Here is an 18,699-nt window from a genome sequence, read left to right as displayed (position 1 = left end):
TTATCTGATTTTCCATATGGATAGGGCGGAATTGAGGAATTTCTCCCAAAGGTGGTTTCAGCTTTTCATTTGAACCAGCCTATTGTGGTGCCTGCGGCTACTCGTGACTTGGAGGATTCCAAGTTGCTGGACGTAGTCCGGGCCCTAAAAATCTATGTTTCCAGGACAGTTGGAGTCAGAAAGACTGACTCGCTATTTATCCTGCATGCACCCAACAAGTTGGGTGCGCCTGCTTCAAAGCAGACTATTGCTCGCTGGATCTGTAGCACGATTCAACTTGCACATTCTGCGGCTGGACTGGCGCATCCTAAATCTGTAAAAGCCCATTCCACGAGGAAGGTGGGCTCTTCTTGGGCGGCTGCCCGAGGGGTCTCGGCTTTACAACTTTGCCGAGCAGCTACTTGGGCGGGGTCAAACACATTTGCTAAATTCTACAAGTTTGATACCCTGGCTGAGGAGGACCTAGAGTTCGCTCATTCGGTGCTGCAGAGTCATCCGCACTCTCCCGCCCGTTTGGGAGCTTTGGTATAATCCCCATTGTCCTTACGGAGTTCCCAGCATCCACTTAGGACGTTAGAGAAAATAAGATTTTACTCACCGGTAAATCTATTTCTCGTAGTCCGTAGTGGATGCTGGGCACCCGTCCCAAGTGCGGATTGTCTGCAATACTTGTATATAGTTATTGGTTAACTAAAGGGTTATTGTTGAGCCATCTGTTGAGAGGCTCAGTTATATTTCATACTGTTAACTGGGTATAGTATCATGAGTTATACGGTGTGATTGGTGTGGCTGGTATGAGTCTTACCCGGGATTCCAAATCCTTTCCTTATTGTCAGCTCTTCCGGGCACAGTATCCTAACTGAGGTCTGGAGGAGGGTCATAGAGGGAGGAGCCAGTGCACACCAGGTAGTCCTAAAGCTTTCTTTAGTTGTGCCCAGTCTCCTGCGGAGCCGCTATTCCCCATGGTCCTTATGGAGTTCCCAGCATCCACTACGGACTACGAGGAATAGATTTACCGGTGAGTAAAATCTTATTTTTTTGACCAAAACAAGGACTACAATTGCATAGCCCGTTAATGACTATCGGGCTATAATAGTGATAATAGCGTTTTCTGCATCCGGGTACACTGTGTTCCACAGGGAAAACATCGGTGGTGTAGAGATGGATCTTGATCCAGAGGCACCGACAGGCTAAAGCTTTAGACTGTCCCAGGATGCATTGCAGGCCTCCTCTATATAACCCCGCCTCCAGGCACTGTGAGCTCAGTTTTAGAGTTGGTGCCTTCCTCAGGGAGGGCTGCGCAGGCAGCACTGAAAGCTTTTTAGTAGACTTCAAGGGCTGCAGCACTTCATAGGTCAGTGTGACCTACTGTTCTGTGGTTCCATCACCTCCCCAGTCCTGCTGGCTCTGTTCCCGGGTACTTGCGGCGGAGGTGCTCCAGTTCCTAGGCACACCACCGCGGATGCTGTCCTGGATCGCATGGCTGCTATTAAGGGAGGAGGTAAGAGGGTCCCCCGTGCAGGACCCGCCATTAAATAGCGCTGTGGTCCCCGGACACGGGCCGCGACGCTGGCGTGGACACTGTGGCTGTACAGGGACCCCACTATATCCACCAGGGCAGGGGAGCACAGGTCGGATAATACATTATCCATGTTTAATAAGGCTTCATAGTACCAGGTGGTGAGTACCAGCATAGGGAATAAGGCGCTTGACCATAGCCCCTCCCCCAGCTCCAGGTGCCATCTACTGCTGGTGTTCCCGCCTTGGAGCTTCCCCACACTGTCCCTCACTCCCTGACTGAGACGCTGAGCGCCATCTTCTCACAGTCGCTGCAACTGGTCTCCGGGACTGCAGTGCATGGTCTCCTCTGTAAATCTGCCTGATATATCAGCGCTGTGATTCTACAGACACTTAAGTATTCTACATGTCATCTTAAGACAGCGTTTAAGTAAAAGTGTAACTCTACCAGAATATATTGTACGAGTATTATGATATATACATCCGGACTCAGAAAATCTCTCAATCTCTCTCTCTCTCTCTCTCTCTCTCTCTCTCTCTCTCTCTCTCTCTCTCTCTCTCTCTCTCTCTCTCTCTCTCTCTCTCTCTCTCTCTCTCTCTCTCTCTCTCTCTCTCTCTCTCTCTCTCTCGTCCAGTGTAGATTTATTGGCTGACTAAAATAATTATCTGCATTGTTACTGTGACCGTGTGTGCCTGTATCTGCCATATGGATTTCACTTTCAGTGTATCCCAGCTGTATCTATCACTGTATTATGTACCCTAGGACTAGGTGCGATATGGTCTCATACATAGTGCTGCACAGTATTTACCGTTAAGTGTATTCTACTGTGTACTCAGTGACATCATACCGGATTTATTCACTGATGTTGTGTACTGTGTACACTGTCACATACTAGAGGATATATTTGCAGGTATTGTACTCTGGCTGTATCGTACTCATACGCTCTGCGGTTACATTTACTGAAATGTCTAACACAAAGGGCAGGAAATCCGCGGACGCTCCTGTACCATGCAGCGCATGCGCCAGGCATTTGCCTTAGGTGGCAGCTTTGAATGATGGTCTGTGTAATATGTGCCATACATCTACTAGTCAGTCTGCTGCTTCTGTAGCCAATCAGGAGCCACCTTAGGCAGCGGTCTCAAATATGCTTAATACGCTTGTGACACGCCTTACGCCCCCTGTGGGACCTCCTGTGCCATTGCAGGCACATGTCACTATGGTTAATCCGCCCTGGGCGGATACTCTATCTACCCAGATACAACAATTTAATCAATCTTTGGTTAGACAAAAAAAACCTACCCCACATCCCTCTGCGGTCAAGGGGTCATCTAAGCGGGCCGCCTCCTCACAATCCACTAATATCTCAGATGATACTTCTGATGAGGATGGGGAATATGCTGATCCGTCAGACACTGGTACAGTTGCTTCTGACTAGGAAACTACAACACAAGTTGATGTCCCTGACCTAGTCTTCTCCAGGAAAGAAATTATCCCTGTCTAAAAAGATGCTAGCTCGTTATCCTCTCTCCGCTGAGTTGTGTAACAAGTGGGAAAATCCACTGCCGGTGGATTCCCATGTCACCAGTCTTGTGGTGTCATCTACTCTACCTGTCACCACTGTCACCTCACTGAAGGAACTGACATGTAAGCATGTCGAAGGATGCATGAAGTCTATTTACTCCTTTACAGGTGCTGTACATAGACCCACTATAGCAGCCTCCTGGGCCGCAAAAGGAATTGAAGCATGGGTTCAGGCTATAGAGGAAGAGCTTCCTCAGGATATTTCTGACACTGCCAGACAATATTTGTCTCATATTGCCACCGCCTCCCACTACATTCAGGAGGCGTCCTCTGAGGCAAGTGTAATGGCGGCCAAGGTGTCGACTGCGTCCATCCTGGCTCGCCGAATTCTGTGGTTGAGGTCATGGAAGGTGGACCTGGACTCCAAAAAGACCTTGGAGGTATTCCCTTTTAAGGGAGACATCCTGTTTGGGGAAGATCTGAATAAGATTGTAACTGACTTAGTGGTTGCTAAGACTGCGGTTTTCCCAAATACTAATCCTTCTGCACAGAAGGCAAAGAGTACCACTTTTCGTTCCTTTCGACCTCAAGGGAAAGAAAAAGGTCAGGCATACCCGAGACAAACTCGTGCTCCCAAAACCACTAGTTCCAGGCTCTGCCGTTTGGACTGGCCACGGCCCCTCGAATCTTCACCAAGGTTATGGCCGTGATGACTGCTCATCTGCGTCGTGAGGGAATCTGGATCCTGCCGTAGCTGTACGACTTGCTGATCCTGGCGAACTCCCAAGATGTCCTTCTCGGTCATAAACAACTGACTGCAAACTTACTATAAGGCCACGGGTGGCTCGTCAACTGAAAGAAGTCCTCGCTGGTCCCTGCTCGGAGCATGGTGCACCTGGAGGCACTGCTGTACACACACAGTCAAAGACTGTTTCTGTCTCAAGAGAAAGTCCTGAAGCTTCAGGACAGGATAAGATGCTTCCTCTTTCACCCTTGGAAGAGTGTCGATACACTCGGCGATGCAAGTACTAGACCTCATAGTGTCGATGTTCGACATGATAGAGTATGCTCAATTTAATTCCCACCCTCTACAGAGGTTAATCCTCTCCAAGTGGGATGGCCTGCTTCATCTTATCAGGTCTGAAATGATCTCCTTGACTCCGGAGGTTCATCTGTCGCTAACCTGGTGGCTACAGGACCAGCAGTTGAGCAGGGGCTGTCCCTTTTGGATTCCCAACTGGGTCCTCCTGACTACGGATGCCAGTCTGAGGGGTTGGGGTGCGGTGCTAAAGCAACACTCTCTCCAGGATCGGTGGACCAGGGAGGAATCTCTCCTCCCGATTAAACATTCTGGAATTGTAGGCAGTGTTCAATGCTTTGACTCTTGCTGTGCCTCTGATACGGAACAGGCCTGTTCAAGAACAATCAGACAACGCCACCACGGTGGCTTACATAAATCATCAAGGCGACACTCAAAGCTGATGGAGGTGTAAAAAAAATCCTTTGTAAGGCGGAATGTCCTGCCAACAATATCGGCAGTGTTCATTAGGGGGGTCCTCAACTGGGAAGCGGACTTCCTCAGTCGTCAGGATGTGCACGCCGGAGAGTGGCGGCTTTATCCGGAAGTCTTTCAACTCCTAGTGGACAAGTGGGGCCTACCGGATGTAGACCTGATGGTGTCTCGACACAATCACAAAGTTCAGGTCTTCGGATCAAGAACAAGGGATCCTCAAGCAGCATTCATGGACGCACTGGCAATTCCATGGAACTTTCGACTACCCTACGTGTTCCCTCCAGTGTCTCTACTGCCCAGGGTACTACAGAAGTTCAAGCAAGAAGGAGGAATACTACTTTTACTACTCCAGCGTGGCCCAGATGGCATTGGTTCTCAGACCTGCAGGGTCTCTCGATAGAGCGTCCTCTTCTATTTCCTCAACGCCCGGACCTCCTCGTTCAGGCCCTTGTGTCTACCCAGACCTGACCAGACTGGCTTTGACGGTGTTGCTCTTGAAGCTTCAGTCCTGAGGGCCAAAGGTTTCTCCGAGGCAGTTATCCAAACTATGCTAAAGGCCCACAATCCGGCTTCTGCACTGATTTATTATATTATATAGGGTCTGGAATTCTTGCTTCACCTGGTGTGCTGCTAAGAATTACGATGCTTACAAGTTTAGTACTTCCAGACTTTCCAGATTTCGTCTGGCCTCCTTCAAGGTTCACATATCTGCCTTGTTGGTGAGGTTTCAGAGAAAAATTGCGTCTATTCCTAACGTTCATACATTCACTGTGGATTCAGCCTCCCTATGTCCCTCCTGTGGCTCCATGGGATCTGTCTGTTGTCCTGAATGACCTGCAAGAGTCTCCGTTTGAACCTCTTGAGTCAGTGGACCTTAAATGGCTTACGGCTAAGGTCCTTTTCTTATTGGCTATTGCCTCTGCCAGAAGGGTTTCGGACTTGGGCACTTTGTCCTGTCGTCCACCCTTTTTGATATTTCATTGTGACCGTGCAGTTCTCCGAATTCGTCTCGGTTATTTGCCTAATGTGGCGTCATCTTTTCACCTAAACCAAGAGATTGTGGTTCTGGCCTTCATCTCTTCAGACTTGTCCTCCAAACAATGGTCTTTGGATGTGGTAAGGGCTCTCTGTGTTTATGTGGAGAGTCCTGCCTCTATCAGGAGGTCAGATACACTTTTTTTTGTACATTTTGTACAAAAACGTGGCTGGCCTGCGACTAAGAAAACCTTGGCCAGATGGATTAGAATGGTGATTGCACAAGCTTATGCGCAGGCTGGACTACCGGCTTCTGCTGCTATTAAGGCCCATTCTACTCGGTCTGTTGGACCTACTTGGGCGGCCCGCCGTGGCACATCCGCAGAACAATTGTGCAAGGCAGCTACGTTGTCCTCAGTGAACGCGTTCATTAGGTTCTATGCCTTTGATACTTCCGCCTCCCAGGATGCTTCCTTTGGTTGCCGGGTTCTCATTATTATTATTATTATTATTATTAATAATAATAATAATAATAATAATAATAATATTATCCTTTATTTATATGGCGCAACAAGGGTTCCGCAGCGCCCAATTAGAGAGTACATAAACAAATAATCAAGCAGGAAAACAGCAACTTACAGTTGAAAATAATGGACAAGTACAGGGTAAATAAACATAGCTACACCAGCAGATGACACTGGAATAAGTATCAGGTGGCAGAAGACTGATGGATTTGGTGCAGTTGAATATTATTAAAGTAAGAAAAGGATAAGCACATGAGGGAAGAGAGCCCTGCTCGTGAGAGCTTACATTCTAAAGGGGAGGGTAGACAGACAGGGGTGAGACAGATGGGGTACATAGAGAGCGTGGAACAGAGGTTTAGGATGAGATTTGGCTGGGTTTGGTGAAGAAGTGGGTCTTGAGAGCCCGTTTGAAGTTTTGTAGAGAGGTGGAGAGTCTGAGGGGGAGAGGTAGGGAATTCCAGAGAAGTGGTGCAGCACGTGAAAAATCTTGGAGGTGGGAGGAAGTAATCCGTAGGCAGGAGAGTCGACGTGCATTAGCAGAGCGAAGAGGACGGGTGGGAGTGTAAAGGGAGATAAGGTCAGAGATGTAGATGGGAGAGGAGTGGGTGAGGGCTTTGTAAGCAAGTGTGAGACGCTTGAAATGGATTCTGAAAGGGAAGGGGAGCCAGTGAAGGTCTAGTAAGAGAGGAGAGGTGGACGTAGTGCGTTTGGTGAGGAAGATGAGCCGGGCAGCAGCATTGAGTATAGATTGGAGTGGAGAGAGGTATTTGTCAGGAATGCTAGCTAGGAGGAGATTACAGTAGTCCAGTCTGGAGATGACCAGTGAGTGGATAAGAGTCTTAGTAGCATCCTGGGTCAGAAAGGGTCTGATCCTGGAAATATTTTTTAGATGAAAATGGCAGGTTTGTGAGAGGTGCTGAATGTGTGGTTTGAAGGAGAGGGAGGAGTCAAGGATTACTCCAAGACAGCGCACTTGGGGGCTAGAGGAGATAGCAGTGCCATCAATAGATAATGAGATTGTAGGAGGTGAGGTTATGCAGGAGGGAGTGAAGATGATCAGCTCGGTCTTAGACATGTTAAGTTTAAGAAAGCGCTGGGACATCCAGGAAGAGGTAGCAGAGAGACAGTTGGAGATACGAGTGAGGAGAGCAGGGGAGAGGTCTGGAGAGGAAAGATAGATTTGAGTGTCATCAGCATAGAGATGATATTGGAAACCAAAAGAACTAATGAGCTTACCTAGTGAGGACGTGTAAAGAGAGAAGAGTAGAGGACCAAGGACAGAACCTTGGGGTACCCCTACAGTTAGTGTAAGTGAGGGGGAGGTAGTCCTAAGAAGAGACAGAGAATGAACGGTCAGAAAGGTAGGAGGACAGCCAAGAAAGGGCAGTGTCACGCAGACCAATGGAGTGAAGGATTTGCAGTAGGAGAGGATGGTCCACAGTGTCAAAAGCAGCAGAGAGATCCAGTAGAATAAGTAGAGAGTAGTGTCCATTAGATTTAGCAGCATGGAGGTCATTGCATACTTTTGTAAGGGCAGTTTCAGTGGAGTGGAGAGGACGGAAGCCAGACTGGAATGTGTCAAGCAGTGAGTGTGAGGAAAGAAAGGAAGTAAGGCGGTTGTAGACAATCCGCTCAAGGAGTTTGGAGGCAAAAGGGAGGAGAGAGATAGGTCGGTAGTTGGAGAGAGTGGTTGGATCAAGGGTAGGTTTTTTTAAGAATAGGAGAGATGAGTGCATGCTTGAAGGCAGAGGGGACAGTGCCTGATGAGAGGGAGAGATTGAGAAGGTGGGAAAGATGGGAGCAAGCAGAAGGAGAGGGGTAGCTGAGAAGGCGGGAGGGGATAGGGTCAAGTGGTGAGGGGACAGGAACGAATGAGGGCCATGACTTCCTCTCCAGATGCATGGGAGAAAGATGTCAGAGTTGGTGCGCGGGATGGGGAGGGTTGGTAAGGCATGGGAGAAGGCTGGTTACTGATGGTCTGGTGTGATGTGATGTCCTGACGTATGGAGTCAATTTTGGATGTGAAGTAAGTGGCAAAGTCAAGAGCAGAGAGTGAGGAAGGGAGACGAGGTGGAGGTGGGCAGAGGAGTGAGTTGAGAGTGGTAAAGAGGCGCGGGGGGTTTGAAGACTGGGAGGAGATGAGGTTCTTGAAGTATGACTGTTTAGCAAGAGAAAGGGCAGCACTGAAGGATGAGAGCATAAGTTTGAAATGGAGAAAGTCTGCCTTAGAGCATGATTTCCTCCAGTGTCGCTCAGCAGTACGTGAGCATTTTTGCAGATATCTGGTGCATTTGGTGTGCCAGGATTGAGGTGTTAATTTGCAAGGGTGAATAGTGGTTGGTGGAGTCAAGAGCAGAAGTAAGGGATGCATTGTAAGTGGAAGTGGCTTGTTTAGGGCATGAGAGAGAGAGAGAATAGGAGAGAGAAGTGAGTCAAACAAGGAGGAAAGGAATGTGGTGTCAATAGCTTCAATGTTACGCTTAGTGATGGTAGCCTTAGGAGGTAGAGATGGGGGAAGTCGAGAGAGATAGGTTAAAGGAGAGCAAGTGGTGGTCAGAGAGGGGAAAAATCAGAAATATCACAGCGGTGAGTGAAGACCATGATCCAGTGAGCTCCCATTCACATGGGAGGGTGAGGAGGTCCACTGGGAGAGACCAAGTGTAGAGGTGAGGTTAAGGAGTTTAGAGGCAGGGGATTGTGTGGGGATGTCAATAGGGATGTTTAAATCACCTAGGATAATGGAGGGAATGTCAGAAGAGAGGAAGTGAGGAAGCCAGGAAGCAAAGTTGTCGATTAATTTGGAAGCCGTGCCAGGGGGGCGGTAAATGACAGCTACTCTAAGATGTACTGGTTGGAAGAGGCGTATAGTATGGACCTCAAATGTAGAGAATGTAAGGGATGGTTCTGGTGGTATGAGTTGGTAGGAGTAACTAGAAGGTAAAAGGACCCCAACACCACCCCCATGTTGTGAAGGGTTCCGATATTCCCATTGGTGCGTCCCCTCCCTTGAGGAACTGCTTTAGGATATCTGATTGTTTTCAATGTGGAACACATTGTACCCCGCTGCAGAAAAGGAGATTTATGGTAGACTTACCATGGTTACATTTCTTTCTGTGAGGTACACTGGGTTCCACAGGGCGCCCACCCTGATGCACTTAGCTTCTTTGGGCTTGTATGGCATTAGCCGCTAGTACCTTCTCCTGTCGTGAGAACGTGGTTCTATGTGACTAACATCTGCCTTCTCTTTTACCTGCTTCTGCATTGGACTGGTTAACTAAAACTGAGCTCACAGTGCCTGAAGGCGGGGTTATATAGAGGAAGCCCCGCAATGCAGCCTGGGACAGTCTAAAGCTTTAGCCTGTTGGTGCTTCTGGATCAAGATGCCTTTCAAAGCAGATTCAAAAGATGCTATTTCAGTAGATCTCCGTAGGGCAGCGGAATCCCATGGCTGGGTTGTCAACTGGCAGAAGCCAGGATGATTATTCCCAGTAAGTGCATGAAGGTTTTTAGGCATTGTTTTCAATACCCAATTAACCAGGGTCTGTTTGCCAGTAGAAAAGAACAGAGGCATTCAAAATCTAGTTCAGAAGATTCTGTTGGTCAGAAATCAATTGTTTCAATATGAAACGACTGTGATAGTTGGTGATCTTGTTTAGCGCAGTCCAGTATGCAAGACTGCATTCCTGGATTTTCCAATTAAACATTCTTGCCATCAATTATCATCATAGTTAATTACCAGAGACAAGGTAGATTCTCAGGTGGTGGACCAGGGAAGAAAACTTGTACAAAGGCAGTAGTTTTCTCTTCCGCAGTTATACAGAACCTTCATCTTTAGGGAATCTGGTACAGCAAAGAAACAAGATTTCCATTCAATGTGTTGGAACCTTGAGCTGCTCTAAAGACCTTGAAGAGAATTTCAGGGAAAACCCATAGGAATTCCTGTCTCGTAGTGCTATAGCAGTAGTATACATAATCAGGGAGAGACGGAAAGCTCCCAGGCAATAACCAAATCTTTTCAGATCCTATCTTGGGCAGAAATTCGTGTTAAAGATATCTTTGGGCCTGATTTCAAGATGGACTGAAATGCAATGTTGCATGCAAGCAGCTTTGTGTTTCCATCCGATCTGAAGGAGGGAAATGCAGACGATATCTCAGTGGAAGACATACATCCTGCATGTTGCTGCGATCCCAGCAGTGACGTTGCAGGCTGGAATCCAACTTTGGTTGCGATGTTCCATGCAGATGGCCAGCTGAGTAAGCTCCAGCGTACTCGGCTGACCAACAGAGGCGGGGGCTGCGAGGCCAGGAAGTCTTGGCTCTCCCCTCCCAGAAAACGGGAGCTACATGTCCCGTTTCTTGGAACGCAGGCCTCTCCCCACCCCCTCAACCCTGCTGCCTGTCAATCAGGCAGAAGGGAAGTGCGGGCAGGATCGCAAGGCCCGTTTTGCGGGCAGAGCGGACCTTGGGCCTAATTCAGATCTGATCGCAGCAGCAAATTTGTTAGTTAATGGGCAAAACCATGGGCCTAATTCAGACCTGATCGCTAGGCTGCGTTTTCGCACAGCGGGCGATCAGGTCTAAACTGCGCAGGCGCATCAAGCGGGTACAAAGCGGATCGCAGCTCAGCGATGGGTTTGTGCGAAGAATCCATTCGCACGGGCGTTCGCAAGGAGATTGACAGGGAGAAGGCGTTTGTGAGTGGCAACTGACCATTTTCTGGGAGTGTTTGGAAAAACGCAGGCGTGTCCAAGCGTTTGCAGGGCGGGTGTCTGACTTCAATTCCGGTCCTGAACAGGCTGAAGCGATCGCAGCGGCTGCACAAATTCTGTTTGTACAGCTCTGCTACACATGCGTTCGCACACTTGCAAAGTGAAAATAAACTCCCATATGGGCGGTGACTATGCGAACGCAGGACTGCAAAAAAAACCTAGAGCAAACAGGTCTGAATTAGGCCTCATGTGCACTGCAGGAGGGCAGATGTAACATGTGCAGAGTTAGATTTGGGTCGGTTATATTGTTTCTGTGCAGGGTTAATACTGGCTGCTTTATTTTTACTTCAATTTAGATTTCAGTTTGAACACACCTGACCCAAATCTAACTCTGCACATGTTATATCTGCCCCACCTCCAGTGCACATGGTTTTGCCCATTAGCTAACAAATTTGCTTCTACGATCAGGTCTGAATTAGGCTCCTTGTGCAGCTGCAGATTCCTGAATCAGGCCCCTCTCCCATGAATAGAGAATTGGAAGGCAGACTTACTAAGTCACCAGTCTGTTCTTCCAAGGGAATGGTCTCTGCATCCAGAAGTATTCAACAGTCTGGTAAACTGGCAGGCTCAGGATAGATAAGGGTCAAAATAGACCTTCTGGTACAACAACAAAATGGCTAGGTTTTGTTGCGGAGTCAAGGACCCCATTAGCCTTTCTAATGTCCCTTGGCGATTTCATCTAGCTTACATTTTTATGCTAATGTCTATGCTTCCTCGAGTACTCTGGAAGATAGAAAGGAAAGAATTCCAGTAGCACCAGGCTGGCCTAGGAGACTAAAGCCAGATTGAATAGTAGCACAATTCAGCAGGTATATCTATGAGCTGAACGTTCTATTCCAGCTAGGATCTTGGTTCATTTCACTCGTTCGGTAGGGACTTTGGGCCTAATTCAGTAAGAATTGCAAATTCTGCCTGAAGCAGCAGTAAGTGCCCAGTTCTGCTCATACCTCCTGGAGGTAACAGACCACCCGATTCAACGCTGTGACTAGTTGAGCTTTGCCCCTTTGTTATTACTTTTCTTTGTGACCAAAATGGACAAACTTCCAAGCCCAGCAATACTTTAATAGCATTTAAGGCCATGCATTTATCATAAGTCACAATTCACTGCTGTAGCTTTATGGCTGAATACAGTTGTCCTTTTGTTTTACAGGTAATATATCAGTTTGGTTCTTAAATATATTAAGTGGAGAGATTTTTAAATCTTACATAGAATGATTTGCATACATATTTTCTACGAGAGGGGGGAGGAGGAGTGTGTGTGTGTGTGTATGTATGTGTATGTGTATATATATATATATATATATATATATATATATATATATATATATATATATATATATATATATAATGTGTGTGTATATATATATATATATATATATATATATATATATATATATATATATATATATATATATATATATATATGTATGTTATTTATTTTTGTTTTCTGGAATACTTAGACGAGATTCTGTCTTTCTCTCCTAGATGCCACTGTGCTTGGCAACATTGCTAATACATTTGGCCTGCTGGATGTAGTGAAAAAAGTACTTGAACAAAAGAAAGATCAGACAGACCAGAGTGAAGAACAGTATCACTCTACACTGGCAGGTAGGTCTCTCATTTAAGAGCATGAAAAGCAATATGTGGGCAGTTAAATGTGTAACAGTCATACAACACATTTGCTTCCACTGACATACATTGGATTTGTCCAAGGGTAGGCAACATGCAGTTGCTTAGTCCTGAATAGACCCAGCACTAATCTCTGCATACAGTAAACCCTCCCCCTCTCCAAAAATATCACACACACACTGCAACTACACCTCCAAGTTGCTCCACTAGTAAGCTATCTTCTAACTCTTATAAGTAAATATTTCTGGCTGGGTCCACAGGATTATCCACAGGATAACATTGGGATATTGTCGAGCGACAGCGAAAATGGCACCAACACGGTCACGAGCTTTCTGGCCTCCCAGGATGCATTGGGGCCTCCACTATATAGTCCTGCCCACTGACTCAGTCAGATCAGTTTTTTGCTTGGTGCGGCAGGAAGCCGCATGGTCACAGGGCTGCTGTGAAAGCAGCCTTCAGTTTTCATTAATTTATTTTTATAGACTTACTGTTTTGGTTTTTGAGCGACTTCTCTTAGCAGCGTCTTAAACGCATATTAGAAAGAGTCGCTCCAACAACTCCCCACCGGGTCGCAACAACGCTTACCTTCGGGTATTAGTGCTGTCTCGACGGGCGTCTGTGTCGGATGTTCTAGCAGGTCCAGCAGACGTTACCAGGCTGTGGCCGGAGCATGGGGAGACTGTGAGTCTATGGACTTCCTCTTACTAGAGGGGTCAGGACACAGCTACACTGATTTGGTGGAGACTACAAACAGTGTGTTGATGCGCCGAACATCCCGGTGTGACAGCGCTACGCTCTGGGGATCATAGGCGCCAGGACTAGGTGAGGCCGCGATCCTGGGAGTTTAAGTCAACAGGGGGTTTGAGACGCTCTCCTGGCCGTCCCTCCTCCGAGTTCATGGCCAGTTCCCGCGTGTCTCTCGTTTCATGAACTGAATGACCTCACTTCCGGCTCAGACGCTACCACGAGGGTACTCGGTCGCAGCTTAGACGCTGTGGTTGTGTACACTGGATATAAACCCGCCCAGACCGAGTCGCAGGCCTTTAGCGTCTGCATGCACGTGGAGTCGCTCAGCGTCCGTGTCCGATATCAGTTACCAAGAGCGGCAGTGTACACCAGTAGCGTCTGAATCCACTAAGCGTCTTACGAGCGTCTTTGCTTGGATATGGAAGTGTGGTGAGTCTCCCTGTATCCCGCTCCCTGGAGGCAGGGTATACAGTACTAAAAATTCCTTTCTACTCCTTAGTATGCATTGTTAATTTTTAGTACCTATTGCATATTACTGTGTTTTCTGCATGTTATGTTGAAAAAAGAACCAGTTAAACAGAAGTACAATTTTCCTACTTATGTTTAAGTTATTATGGAGGTTGTATTCTCATATGACCATGTTTAATGCTTTAACATGTGACTGACTGCTAGTATGCGTGCTGACTTTTCTGTGTAATGTCAGTCCTGTTCTGACCCTCAAATCAGGTGCACTGTGGTCAGATTGATTTCACTTCTATATACTGATTATAGGGTGTTTTTCAGTCACAAAATTGTGTAGTCAATATCACAAAAAATGTCTGTGAGCGGCAAAAGTGATGAGGAGAATTTGTCAAGCACTCCCATAGCCCTAACATGCTTATCTTGTAAGTCAGGGGTAATTGATATGAATCAATTGGTCACTTATGAGGGTTTGTGTGCAAACTGTTTCGCTTTTCAGCGAAGTAAAAAACAGGAGTTAGTTCAACCTCCAGTAGAGTCACTATGGAATATGTTCGCAAAGACTCTGTCTTCAATAGCGGACAGGTTAGCTCCGGTAGCACCACCTCAAGGGTTGGGTTACACTATGAACCCATACATGCAGCTCCCTTCCTATGGTTTGGTTCCAGTAGCTTCTACAAGCAACCAAGGGGCAGGTAAGACTAAGACAGATACGTCTGTATGGCAGACTACACAAGAGGATACATCGGATGATGATGCGGAAACAATAGTCAACTCCGTATGATGGTCAGTCGCAGAGCTTTAGTTCAGAAGATGTAGCTGAACTCATTAATGCAGTGAAGGCTGTGCTTTCTCTGGAAGAACCAGCCAAGACAGCGTTAAAAGCAAAAGCACCTGTATTCAAACGAACAAAGTCAGTGAAGGCTGAATTTCCAGCGTCAGATGAGTTGACAGAAATGATGGATGAGTCTTGGGCAGCGCCCAGTAAAAAGTATAAGATTCCTAAGAGAAATGGGATTCTTATTATCCATTTCCTGCTGGAGATTGTTCGAAGAGAGAAGTTCCTCCAAAAGTAGATGCACATGTTCTGCGACTCGTGCATAAATCTGCTTTACCACTGTCTTCTACCTCTTTGAATGATGTCACAGACAGAAGGGTAGAGAGCCTATTGAAAAATATTTTTTCTCTTGTAGGTGCAGTGGTAAGACCTGCTATGGCTTCGGCCTGGGTAGCAAAGGCAATGGGCGAATGGATAGAGGAACTAGAGAATGACATCCCCTCTCCTACTAGGGAGCAAGAGGATCGTCTTTGCCGTTTAAGACCATCTGCCCAGTATTTAGAAGCACTGTTGCTTCTAAAGCTTCAGCCCTGACAGTAGTCGCTCGCAGAGCAGTTTGGCTACGGACCTGGAAGGCAGATGCGGAGTCCAAGAAAGAATTGGAAGCATTGCCTTTCGTGGGTAATATATTATTTGGAAAACCCTTATCGGATATCCTAGAGTCAGAGGCTGAATCGAAAAAGGTCAGATTTCCGGCTACCTATAACCCTAAGTCCAAGGGTTTAAAATTTCGCTCATTTCGCAAGCAAAGCAAAGCGAAAGCTAAAGAGGAGCCTAAACAACCCCAGTTTAAATCCAGGGGTAGGAAGCAGTGGGCTAGCAAAAAGCCAGCTTCCAAACCTGAACAGAAACCCTCAGCCTGAAGAGACGGGCCTCCGCCTGGAGGATTCCAGGGTTGGGGGCCGACTCCTGCAATTTGCACACATATGGCAACAGTCAACAGCAGATGCCTGGGTGCAGAAGGTAGTATCTCAGGGGTATGGGTTCCCATTCAGGAGGCAGCCTCCTCAAAGATTTTTTTGCACCAGCCCGTCTCGTATAGAGTTGAAGGCCAATGCCCTGCAAGAAGCAGTCCAAAAATTACTGCAGTCAGGGGCGATTGTCCCAGTACCCCCATCACAAAAGGGACAGGGGTATTACTCAAATCTGTTTCTAATCCAGAAACCAAATGGGTCATATCGACCAATTCTAAATCTGAAGATGTTGAACAACTACATATGGATCCCGAAGTTCCACATGGAGACGTTACGCTCCATAATGTTGGCTATGGAACCGGGAGACTATATGGTATCTCTGGATGTACGGGATGCTTACCTGCATGTGCCTATATCACTATCACATCAGTGTTGCCTCAGGTTTGCCATCCTCAAGGAACACTTCCAGTTCCAAGCTCTGCCCTTCGGGCTAGCTACAGCACCCAGGGTGTTTACCAAGATCATGGTGGTTATGGCAGCTTGTCTGCGCAAGCAGGGGATAAGAATATTCCCATACCTAGACGACCTATTAATCTTAGCACAGTCGCAAGATTTACTGTTGAGCCATCTCCAACAGACGATAGTTTGTTTACAGAGACACGGGTGGCTCATAAATTGGGAGAAGTCGTCCCTGAATCCGTCGCAGCGGATGGTTCATTTGGGAGCCATATTGGATTCAGACCTACAGAGAGTTCTCTTACCAGAGAGAAAAATAGTCAAGGTGCAGGTCATGGCTCAGGAAGCGTTGCAAGCCCAGACAATGTCAGTCCATGCAGCAATGCGACTGTTGGGTCTGATGGTATCAACGTTCGACATGGTGGAATATGCGCAATTCCACTCCAGACCGTTGCAGCATCTTATTTTGACCAAATGGAACGGAAATCATCAAACAATAAAGAAGCAGATGATAAAGATTCCAGTGAATGTAAAAAGGTCTCTAGCATGGTGGCTACAGACAGACCATTTAAACAAGGGGAGACCCTTTTGGATAAAAGAGTGGCAAGTCCTGACAACAGATGCCAGCCTGCAAGGTTGGGGGGCGGTACTCGGAAGCCTATGGTTCCAGGGAAAATGGACCGCAAGGGAAAGTCACCTGCCGATAAATCTGTTAGAAATAAGAGCCATCTACTTGGCTCTGGTTCAGGCAAAAGACAATCTACAAGGAAGACCAGTCCAGATCCGCTCAGACAATGCGACGGCAGTAGCATACCTCAATCATCAAGGAGGAACTCACAGCAAGAGTCTGATGGAGGAAGTAACTCCCATTCTAAAATGGGCAGAACTCCATCTCCCGGCATTGTCAGCAGTATTTGTCCCGGGTGTACTAAATTGGGAAGCGGATTTTCTCAGTCGGCACACCATTCAGGAAACCGAATGAGCACTACACCCAGAAGTGTTTCAGACACTGGTGAACAGATGGGGTCTACCGGAGATAGACCTTATGGCGTCTCGTCTAAACAACAAAGTTCCGAGGTACGGATCAAGAACAAGGGACCCAGGAGCGGTCCTGGTAGATGCACTGTCAGTGGAATGGAGGTTTCAGCTGGCATATCTGTTCCCTCCAATATCTCTGTTACCCAGAGTAGTGAGAAAGATAAAACAGGCAAAAGGAGCAATCATTCTAATAGCTCCAGCTTGGCCAAGAAGGCATTGGTACACAGATCTGTTGAGAATGTCCGTGGAAGCACCGATACTGCTCCCTCAACGTCCAGATCTGCTAATGCAGGGTCCTTGTTGTCACAGACATCTGGATCGCCTGTCTTTGACGGCGTGGCTGTTGAAACCTCTATCTTAGAGGCTAAAGGATTTTCAAAGCAAGTAATCCAAACCATGCTTAGAGCAATAAAGCCTTCTTCGGCCCGTGTGTATCATAGAATATGGCAAGCCTATATTCATTGGTGTTCTGGAAAAAATTACAATCCGAGATCCTTTAAAGTAGCTAGAATTTTGAATTTCCTGCAGGCAGGATTGGATAAAGGGTTGAAGGTTGCTTCCTTGAGGGTGCAAGTTTCAGCATTGACTGTATAGTTTCAGCAGAAGATTGCTGACCTACAGGATGTACGTACGTTTTTCCAAGGAGTAGTACATATTCAACTTCCATTTGTTCCTCTTGCAGCTCCTTGGGATTTGAATTTAGTTCTTAAATTTCTCCAGGGTCCTTTGTTTGAACCACTTGAGAGTCGGATCTTAAGTGGTTAACGGTTAAAGTTCTTTTTTTACTGGCAATGGCGTCAGCCAGAAGAGGGTCAGATTTGGGAGCATTATCATGTAAGTCTCCTTTCCTAAGTTTTTTCCCAGACAGAGCAGTTCTCAGAACGAGATCTAGCTATCTTCCAAAGGTGGTATCAAAATTTCACCTGAATGAAGAGATTGTAGTCCCCGCTTTTCAGGTATCGGGACTATCTACGGGAGAAGCGTCGCTGGACGTGGTCCGGGCTTTAAAAATCTACATAGATCGTACTAGTGCCATCAGGAAAACAGATTCCCTCTTCATCCTCTACGGATTCCATAGAAGAGGATGGCCTGCTAGTAAACAGACGCTGGCGAGATGGCTCCGAATGGTAATATCTGAAGCTTATTCTCATGCAGATCTCCCTATTCCGGCTAATGTCTCTGCACACTCTACACGTAAGGTAGGTCCTTCTTGGGCAGCACAACAGGGTGCATCAGCAGAACAGATATGTAGGGCAGCCACATGGTCTTCCATAAACACATTCATCAGACATTATGCCTTGGATACTTTTGCCTCTCATGACGCAGACTTCGGGCGAAAGGTCCTCCTGTACAATCAGGAGCGTCCCCACCACTAAAATGGCTTTGGGAATCCCAATGTTATCCTGTGGATAATCCTGTGGACCCAGCCAGAGAAATGAACGTTATGGTAAGAACTTACCGTTGATAACGTGATTTCTCTTATGTCCACAGGGATCCCACCCTGACGCATCTGATTTGAGGATCTAGACAATCACTACACCTCTTCCTTCTTGTATGGAAGGGTGTGCATGTGTGTTCTTATCGCCTGTACAGGTCTCTACCTAATATTCCTGCCTAAAATCGCTGTGGAAAGAACTGATCTGACTGAGTCAGTGGGCGGGACTATATAGTGGAGGCCCCAATGCATCCTGGGAGGCCAGAAAGCTCGTGACCGTGTTGGTGCCATTTTCGCTGTCGCTCGACAATATCCCAATGTTATCCTGTGGATACCTGTGGACATAAGAGAAATCACGTTAT

General features: G+C 47.0%; 1 protein-coding gene across 9 annotated transcripts in view; it reads left to right on the top strand.

Annotated features, from left to right (window-relative positions):
- The window catches only part of GMEB1 (glucocorticoid modulatory element binding protein 1), a 78,145-nt gene that overhangs the window by 44,913 nt on the left and 14,533 nt on the right, over window positions 1–18,699 (top strand). For all 9 annotated transcript variants that reach the window (XM_063954664.1, XM_063954663.1, XM_063954668.1 and 6 more), the window contains one exon: window positions 12,307–12,429. In XM_063954664.1, the coding sequence (XP_063810734.1) occupies window positions 12,307–12,429 (123 nt within the window). The remainder of the gene's footprint in view (window positions 1–12,306; window positions 12,430–18,699) is intronic.

Source organism: Pseudophryne corroboree, chromosome 2 (assembly GCF_028390025.1).
Source record: "Pseudophryne corroboree isolate aPseCor3 chromosome 2, aPseCor3.hap2, whole genome shotgun sequence".
NCBI classification, from domain to species: Eukaryota; Metazoa; Chordata; class Amphibia; order Anura; family Myobatrachidae; genus Pseudophryne; species Pseudophryne corroboree.
This window is presented reverse-complemented; position numbering and strand designations above follow the sequence as displayed.